Source organism: Anarrhichthys ocellatus, unplaced genomic scaffold (genome assembly GCF_004355925.1).
Source record: "Anarrhichthys ocellatus isolate YVR2014 unplaced genomic scaffold, GSC_Weel_1.0 scaffold187, whole genome shotgun sequence".
NCBI lineage: Eukaryota > Metazoa > Chordata > Actinopteri > Perciformes > Anarhichadidae > Anarrhichthys > Anarrhichthys ocellatus.
In genome coordinates this window covers 42,689-52,733 of record NW_022280217.1, presented here as the reverse complement: position 1 = coordinate 52,733, position 10,045 = coordinate 42,689, and the positions used below count along the sequence as shown (strand labels likewise).

The 10,045-nt window shown below is 41.2% G+C and overlaps 1 protein-coding gene across 1 annotated transcript in view; it reads right to left on the bottom strand.

The window, feature by feature from the left end:
• Nucleotides 1-3,272, bottom strand: part of sh3yl1 (SH3 and SYLF domain containing 1) — an 8,488-nt gene extending 5,216 nt beyond the window's left edge. Inside the window, exons 1-5 of the mRNA XM_031878569.1 lie at nt 3,206-3,272; nt 1,989-2,099; nt 1,788-1,901; nt 632-696; nt 251-363 (exon numbers count right to left, since the gene is read on the bottom strand). Coding sequence (XP_031734429.1) covers nt 251-363; nt 632-696; nt 1,788-1,901; nt 1,989-2,099; nt 3,206 — 404 coding nt within the window. The 5' untranslated portion in view covers nt 3,207-3,272. The remainder of the gene's footprint in view (nt 1-250; nt 364-631; nt 697-1,787; nt 1,902-1,988; nt 2,100-3,205) is intronic.
• Between the last annotated feature and the right edge of the window lie 6,773 nt (nt 3,273-10,045).

The following is a 10,045-nucleotide window of genomic DNA, read 5'->3' as shown; positions in this document are numbered from 1 at the left end:
ACACACACACACACACACACACACACACACACACACACACACACACACACACACAACCCCTGAATCAATGTCCTTATTCTGAAATTAACCTTCACGAAGTCAGTCTCTAAAAATCACATCTGATGTAACAGATGTTTTCACTGTCATTAAACGTATCCTAACATCAAAATAGAACAGTAAGCTGTAATTTACACCCAAAGAGGTAATTAATGGAAGCAATTAAGAAGGACAGTGAGAGTACAGGTAGTACCTGCCCATGGGTCCCACAGCGACGGTGCAGTTCCCGCCCAGCGTCAGGTTCCCGCCCTTTGTGAAGGCCTCGACGGCCCTCCGGTGGTTCAGGATGATCACCAGGTCGGACACCTGAGGGAGGACCATTCAGTTAGTTATTCATCTCTAAGCTACACTATGGTGGAAAAGGTATGAATCAGCTGTTATATTGATGCTCTTCTTCCTTCCTTTAATAATAAAAACAATATAATTCAGACGCCATATGTTTTTATTTACATTTGAAATAGTGTTTTTCCCCAAAATGAAGAAGAATTTCAGGGTTCACTGGCTCAGATTCTTTCCTTGTCTGGATGAATAAAGTTCAGTCTTATGAAATAAAGATTTGTAGGCGAGGACTCACCTCCACTCCGATCTCGAAGCCTCCTCCCAGGCCGGCGATGCCGATGGCAGACGGTGCCGACCAGCCTGAATACAAACAGTAAAGATCAGATGAGTTCCAGATAAATCAATGAGAATACAGAAGAACCTTCACGGAGAGATGTCGCTCTTTTCACGATCACAACTTCCACCCAGTTAATAGCTTCACACAATTTAGACAATCAAATGTTCACCGCAGAGAGAACGGCAGCATCTGAACCATGACGCAGCAGTTATTATAAGTTATGAATTATCTGCTTTATCTTTTTAATCCTGGTTGAATCCATGTAAAACACTTTAATGTTTATCATTATATGATTACTATTGTTATTTCTATCTTTGACCTCTCCTCTTCTTCACAGGCTCTTTCTGTGCTGCCTTTATTAAAGCGGATGTTTCGGATTGTTTTCGTCGGTGCCAGTGTTTTGTTCAAACTGCTCCTTTAATGTGGAAAAAACAGCTAAAAGCCCTGCAGAGGAGGAGAGTCCGCTCCGTGTGATTTTTTGGCACGACGACAAAACGGCACTATCCTCCACCGCGTAAATGAGCTTCATGATGACACTCATCAGATGACTGCACGCCACGGGGAGATCTCACGGAGCTCTTTGATACCACAGCAACGCAAAACATCCCGAAAAGAAAAGAATGTGAAGGAAGAACATGAACAGGATTCCCTGCCCGATACTGGCGTCTTGCCTCCTCCTAGACCTAGAGAACCAGAACCTAAACAACCACTAGAACCTCCCCAAAGACCACTACAGGCTACTGCATTCTAGTCAAAGACCAATAGAACCACTCCTAGACCCAGAACCGACACAACCACTAGAACCTCCTCAAAGACCAATACAACCGCCTGAAAGACCAGTAGAACCTCCTACTAGACCTAGAGAAGGAGAACCTAAACAACCACTAGAACTTCCCCGAAGACCACAAGAACCTCCTGAAAGGCCACTAGAACCACTCCTAGACCCAGAGGACCAGAACCTAAACATCCACTCGAACCTCCCCAAAGACTGTTACAACCTCCTGATAGACCACTAGAACCTCCTCTTAGGCCCAGAGAACCAGAACCGACACAATTTATATACTCTTGATGAAAATGGGACTAGAACTTTGCGGTCAGTCAGTCTGGGTCTCACGTCTGTCGGCCAGTCTGGCGATGACGATGCCACTGCCTCCTCTGGCGGTGATCATGAAGCCGGCCTTGATGACGGAGATGATGGCCAGACCCTCTGCCTTCGCTATCACATGAGCTGTACAAAGAAAACAACACAACCATCAACGTCTCTTCATAGTCTTCCTCAGACGGAGTACTAACGAACAGTTTTTCGTTCTCTTACCAGGGATGAGTTTGTCCGGTCCGTTCCGGTTGGAGATTTCGGTGAAGTCTCTCAGGATCTTGGCGGCTTTCTTCGCCTCTGACTTCAGGTTGGAGGGTATTGGGTTACTCACTGCAAAACACACAAATTGCACGGCTTATTAAAACACCAACAGCTCATTCACAGTGGATTTGACCTTTCCCATTATATTTTAACCCCACATCAAATCAAAGCTTCCGTCGCACAAAGAGCGGAGTCACAGAACTCGTCAATGAGCTCATTGTTGGCTTTAATTGATTTTATCTAAATCTGCGGCGAAGACGTTTTAGAAATCTCTGAATGTGTTTTTTTATTGGTGGAACAGACGAGACCTGTGTCACTGGATTGTGAGCTTATTGGTTTAAAAAAGCAATTTATTTGTTGTTTTAGCCGACAACACTAATCCATTCATGTCATTCAGCTCTCATTGAGACCTAAAAGTAACAAATCGAGTGCATGGAAAGAGTTCTACATGTCGGAACCGCAAAATTAAATCCACCGTCTCAGGAGCTACGCAGCTAATTTAGTAGTAAAACGTGTGCAACGACAACAAAGGCATTCTGTTGTCATTGAGAAGTCCAGCTTCCTGACTGTGTCATGTGTCAGGAATGTGCTGCTGATGCAGACTGCTCTCTGCTGCCGGACTGCTGATACCGTCTGACAGCAGAAAACAGGTTCTAGTGGTCTTCATGCATGTTCTGTTCATCTATGAGGAGTCTGTTCGTCTTAGAGGAGGTTCTAGTCATCAGTGATAAGGTTCTAGTGGTCTTCTTTAATCATGTTGGTGGAGTCATTAAACACCTCGTCATGTGACTCAGTAATGAAGCAGCTGATGATCTCATTGAAAGGTGAAACAGGTTACAAATGTGAATGACGTCATTAAAACCAGTTTAATTAGAAGTCAATTATTTAAATAACTACAACTTTAAAGCCTGTTAGAGTTTATGTAAAGACCACAAGAACCTCCTCATAGACTTGTAGAACCTAAAACACCAGAACCCTCAAAGCCCGCCCCAACTGGAACCATCACATCACCTGACGTTTGTCACCATCAGTTATTTTTACAGACTAAAAAACACACGTAGAACCTGCAAAACCTGTGGAACCAGAACACTGAGGGGGAAAGGTAGACGCAGAGAGACAGGTAGACAGCTTACAGAACTCTTAACAGACGAATCTTTCAGTTTTAATAAACTTACTTTTCTTTCTTTTCCTCCTTTTTCTTCTTCTGGTTGTACACCTGCGGACAGGTGAGCTGCGCGAGCCTCTTTCCTCTCTTTTCACTTCCGCCTCACCTGATTCTCCTAACAGCCCCGCGCGCGCTACCGGAAACCACACACACACGCAGGTCACGTGATAACAGAGGACTCGAGCACACCTGTGCAGGTGAATGCCTTGAGCGACGTCACACAGGTGACGAGCAATAAAGTAAACGTGGCGTTGTCAGGGAGACGGGCCGCGCGCGCACAGCCCCTGACTGAAGGGTGTTGGAACAGCTGGGCCGCGCGCTCTCCGAGACCTGAGCGTTTACACCCTCAGTTTAGTCTCTCAGGCAAAGAACGCAAACGTCACATTAATAATTCCATTAAAGAACTCGTTTAAAACTTCCACTAATGTGTATTTTAAAGTTCCTGTCTGATAAAGAGATTATATTACTTTATGATTATAACATTCAGGTATGAATATGTGATCAGATATTAATTTACAGCACATTTAATTCAATATTTAATATTTAATTCAATATAAATTAAATATTAATATTACTTATTGTAGTAAAACAATAATGTAGAAATAGAATGAAAGCAACAGCTGAAATAAAAATAAGTTAAGACGGGACTTGAAAAAAGACTAAAAGTGACAAAAATGTAACTTTTATTTTATTTGCTCATTTCAAGTTTCAGTGTCATTTATTGTTCATATTTCATAATTTTGAGTTTTGTTTTTGTATATAATTCCTCCTGTTTTGCAGACAGACTGGAAACCTTCCCACAGTCACTTTCTCACAGTTAAACGTGATAACGTTACCTCTTTATTCCGAATCCCTGCAGGGAAATAAACTGCCGTCCTGTGGGAGGTCAGAGGTCACCAGTCAGGGGAATAAACCGCCGAGCGGCCATATTGTTTCTCCACATCATTCCTCCAAAATAAAACGAAACAATTAGAATAACAAGAATAATAGCTGTAAGTTTAACGAGAGGTTGAGTTGACGTGGTGACCGTGGGAGAAGTCAACGCTTACACACACAACACTTAATCAAAAACATGTGTTCTGACTCACAAACACACAAAAACATCTCTAAATCATGAAACATGAAGAATAAAAGACACGGAAAACTTAAAGAAACAACCAAAGAATGAACCGAATCACTGATCACACAAATAGTCAGTTAATGATGAACCAGAAGAGATAAAAGCTTTGTGTACACTGTGTAGTAGTAGTAGTAGCAGTAGTACTTGTAGTAGTAGTAGTAGTAGTACTAGTAGTAGTTGTAGTAGCAGTAGCAGTAGTAGTAGTTGTAGTTGTAGTAGCACTCTTGAGGTGCTGCAACAGTAAAATGAACATATAGTAAGTAGAAATCAGAGGAAGAAGTACTTTTGTAAAAGTCCTGCATTCTGAATTCTACAAAAGTATTACCAAGAATATGTACGTATAGTTTCCAAAGTAAAAGTACTCATTATGCAGAGTAGTCTCCTTCAGCGCCCTGAAATACCTGTGTGGGTGTACACGTAGTAATACATCGTATTTTATGAGCTGATCGTATGTTTTCTGTGTAAAATCAAAGCAAATAAATGTAGTGCAGTAAAAAAAGGACAGTATTTCCCTCTGAGAGGTAGTAGAGTAGAAGTACCATGAAACAGAAATACTCAAGTAAAGTACAAATACCTTTTGGTGAACCTATTCTTCACCTGGATGTAAAAAAGATACTTGTAGATTTAAAGGCTGTGGTGTTGTCACTGATTCAGCTTCGGGTTGGTTGGTTGATTGGTTGGTCGGTGGGTCGGTGGTTGGTCGGTCACTCGCTCGCTCGCTCGCTCGCTCGCTCGGTTGGTTGGTTGGTTGGTTGATTGGTTGGTCGGTTGGTCGGTCAGTCGGTCAGTCGGTCGATCTCTATGCTTGGGTTACAGCAGCTTAAACCTTCATTTTAGTAGCTGGAGTCTGGTTTTTAGGGTCTGGAACTTCCACGGGGCCACATTAACTTTATTAAATGTGAACACAAGTCCGGTCCATCAACCACCGACCCTGAAGGCAGCAGCCGTGAACAGCTGATTAGTCTCAGAAAGTACGTGTGCCTCTAATTACCACAGGACATACCAAACCTCATCTCATCCTCCCATGTCACAACATTTACAAGTATCTCATCTATTTAAAGAATAAAAACAATCATGTGTTTTCCCTCAAATGTGGTGTTTTTGTTTTTGGAGTCATAACAAAACAAACTCAAAAACCTCATCTGAGCACTGAATACAGTATTAATATATAATCATATAAACTTAAATCTACATTTGTATTGTGGTTATTAATGTGAATCTAAAATCTGATCTGCTAACAAACACAATTATTATTTTTTCTTCTTTAACTCAAAATAAATTTAATTACAAATGTGAACAAAGCAAAACAGCAAAAACACAAAGAAAGGTAAATCAAATAAAAAAGAAGTATTCAGATCATTTTAATAAAGTAAAAGTACCAATATCACACTGAAAAATACTTGTATTAAGTATTTTCAGCTTCATAAAGTATCAGTAGTAAAATACACAAATATTAAAACATTGATGTAAAGTATCAGTATTGAAAGTACAGTTATTATTAGTATTATTATTATTATATTAAGTAACTGAAGCCGTCAGATAAATAAAATGTAAAAGTATAAAGTTGCATTAAATGGAAACAGAGAAATGTTTGTATGTTCTATGTTCTCCGTCATCCTTTCTTCTTCTTTCCTTGATCTTGATGTTTCTTTTCATCTCTATAAACATAATTCTCTCTCTCTCTCTCTCTCTCTCTCTCTCTCTCTCTCTCTCTCTCGTTGTTATCTTCTGCCTCAATCGCTTCTCGCATTAATCCTGCCTCTCTCTTTAAATAGCCTGCTGGATAAATACCAGTCTCACTGCACTCATTTGTCTTCTTAATGTGTTTCCACTGTGTGTGTGTGTGTGTGTGTGTGTGTGTGTGTGTGTGTGTGTGTGTCAGGACAAACTACATCCATAAACCAGTTCAGGCCTCCCAGTCCCACAAGTCAAAATCATCCAGTTTGAGTCATTTTTCATGTCCTGTAGTCCGCTTTAAATTCTCCTACAAATCATTTTATGTCCAACGAGTTGATCTTCCACACAAGTCTTTTCCCCGAGTGCTTCCGGTCTTCTGCAGATCCTTCACATTCAGAATCCCTTCAGGAGTTCCCTTAAGATCCATGAACGAACCCACAGCTTCATCGAGCTTGTTTCCTGTCTTTATGTGGTTTGTCAATTTGAGAGCATGACTCATTCATCTCATGGTCAGGTTTGGAGCATGCGTTCCCTCATAGACCCTGTTACTCACATAGATCCTTCTTGCACTTAGATTGGCTCTGCTGCTGCTCAAAGCGTTAGCGTTAGCTTTCCTGCGCTCCAGCTTCAACCTCCGGCTGCTTCTGCAACTGAAACATCTGCTCCAGGTCTTTCCTCTGCACTTGGATTTTGTGAAACAACAATGTCAAAATTCTCCATTTAATATCATCTTCATTCTCCACCACATGCTTAGTCAGAGTTGAAAGTTCACAGTCCTCTAGAAGCCGTTTCCCACCTCCTGTAGACTCCTTCGTCTATCCGTCTAGTCCTCCTCCAGGTCCTCTATAAGCTGTCCTCCAGGTCCTCTAGTGTCCTTAGCTTGTAGTAGTCTACGGTGTTCCCCCTAATGGTGGAGTGTAGGAAGTGCATCCCAGACCACCTGGTTGACACTCACCTGAGATATCTCAGAGGGCAAATCAAGACTCGGCTGTTAACTGGAATCTGAGACAATTAGTGACAGGCTGTTAACGAGCCTGTCTCTCACACACACACACACACACACCACCACCTTTCCTGTCACTGCTCATGCTAGCCACGCCCCCGAGCTGTCAATCAAATGTATCCTCCCACTATGTGCATGTGTATAAAAGTGTGTTTGTTTAAAGTACACAGTGTGTGTGTGTGCGTGTGTGTGTGTGTGTGTGTGTGTGTGGACACAGCAGCACAGACCTGGCAGAGCTTCAGGTGTAATTCATCACAGATTACTCGTTACCTGCCACAGCTGTTAGTCATCTCACAGCTCCTCCCACAATGCTTCTATTGTATCTGCTGCCGTTTATATAACCTCAATAACTTCATTTAAACCGGTAGGCTGCCCACAGCACACACTCAAGCATTCTTACATATAATATATAACTCCTTCACCAGCAGATGACTTTAAAAACACCAGAATCAGCTCGAGAAATAAAGAAATAAACCGTAAATGAACCGTAGAAACGGTTGGAAGCGTTGTGTTTCAGTGAGCTGTTGAGCTGGCGGTCACATTGTGCACGACAGGAATGTACTCGTCATGTTTTCCTTGTGTAGTAAATGTGCTCCGACTGCATTCCATGGTGCATCCCTGTGATGCTTAACGGCAATAAATGATCATCGGATCCTACAGAAACAAACGTCAGCTCGCTTTATGGATTCAACAGATTATAGCTCAATACAATTAGCATTAGCATTACGGCTCATTTAAACTAAATCAATCTTTTATTTATCATTCGTGCCTCAATGTTTCATTTCTTTACACGAAAGATTTTGGAGATTTTTAAACTTTTTTTATCAGTTAATTAGAGTTGATTTGATTTATCTGGTTACACACATTTTGAAGTTATTGTTCCAGTTCTTAAAATGAATCAAACTTATCGGAGAGTTATCATAAAAGCAATGATGTTAAAGTTGAAAGATCCACACAGACAACAACATCCGGGCTTTGACTGCAGCGTGAGACCTTTGTTGCACGTCTGTCCTCGACTCTGTCAGATAAAGGCAGAAATAACCCCAAAATATCATCGATGAGATAAGAATAGGAACCACGCTGAAAAGAAATGAGGTTAAAAGGAACCAGAACCTAGCCTCAGTACGGTCACGTGGACTGTGGGAATCAGGATTTGTTCCTGTGATCATGTGACTGGTTTGATTCCCACAGAAACACGTCCATCAGGATCAGACAGCAGGCCGATGACATGAGATAAACTAATTCATCATTTGTCTTCTTTTACTTGTGCATGCCAACAATAAACAAAACTTTACAAACGTTGCTGTACAACAGTACGAATGGTTGGAGTATGACGCCAACTCAGGACTAAGTAATGAACCTTATTATGAGACAATTATCTTCAGAAATATATATAAGATTGAAGAAAGTGAAGATCCCTCTCCTATTGTGAACCAACCAGGATCAGACCTGGAAACCTTTACCGCATCGAAGGTGGGCCAATGTCAGCTCACGTATTTCAAATCCAGCCAACATGGCGGCTCGTTTGGAAACTTTCTGACTCCACGAATATAGCAGATAATAGTCATATTATTCTGAAAAGCTTTGAGGCGAGAAACAAGCCACGAAGCTGCTGAATGTGTCTTCATTTTAGTTTAGACATATTTTGGAAGTTTGTAGTAGTGGCGAGTCGCTATTCACAACGGTTTATGGGATGAGTAGGTCCTTCGCTCTTAAAGTAAGTATGAACTAACCAAAGAGGCCCATTGAGCCCTCGGCGGAGTTCTTTGTAAAAGGTACAGTACATGAAATGTGTCTCTTTATGCAGACGATGTGCTGCTGTACTTGGTAGAGATAGAAATACCACCATCCCAATGTCTAGAAACTGGACTAAAGGACTTCCCTTTGTAAGATAAGCTTAAACTGTAGACAGGCTGATAGTAGAAATCATTTTAGGCTGAATTCAGTCACACAACCTTTTAAAAGTAGTTTGCAAATGTACTATTACTCTGTCTGTGGCTCCATGTCACTAAAATATAGTTTATAGTCTTTATACAGTAATTCGCTAAACTTTTGACAGTTTACCCAATAAGCCGATAAGTTAACAGTACGTCTGGACTCACATGTGGCTGAATGCTAGTACAACATTACCGTTAAGAAATAACAAATAAAAAGTCTTAATTTGAGAAAAATATATACCAAATGTGTCTTTATTCTCCTTTCAGTATGTACATATTGCACACGTGGCTGAAACAATATAAATATACTATATTATGAGTTTATTAACACAAAACACATTCAGCATCGAAGATACTTTTCTGTCGTCCAGGACGACAAAACAAAAAGATGACAAATGATTGAGCTGATGTCCGATCAGAGGCTTTGTCCATTCATGTCCTCCAACAGGCTTCAGACTTGAAATGAAGTAACAATGTTCAGGCATCCGGAAAATACATTCGGTCCCAGATGAAAGGTTCCGTTTCCAGATCAAATGTGACATTCGTCTTGATTTTAAAGCAGCGATCAGCTCACAGAGAAGTCCTGCCGTGTCACTAGAGACCAGTAGAGTCACCAGAGGAAGAATAGAGTCCTTTTGTTCTTCAGCCTGAACGTGAGAGGTGAGAGGTACAGTCGATTCCAGCAGAATACAGTAGAGTTGAGGAGACTGTCAGTAGGCAGAAGATAGAATAAAATAGAAACCAGTGCATCCTGATGGCTGGACGTGAACCGGAGAACGTCTTCTGCTCGTCAGTGGACGGACCTCGTTCAGATCCGTTCTATAGACAGACTGAGAAAGAAAGAACAACGAAAGTAAATCAAACGGAATCAAACTGTCACTGTAGAAGAAGAATATTCCAGAAGCTTTGAATACTACATTTCCCGTGATGCAAGGCTTTAAAGGGTTCTACAGTTGTTTTTGTGGGTTCTGTTGACCTCAGTTTTAAGGAAATGTGAGGTTACAAATAAACCTAGAGACTATAGAGTCTGCAGGTACCACAGGTTCTACAGGTTCTACAGAGCCTCGGTTCTACACACTATACAGTGCACATGTTCTACATGTTCTATAGTGT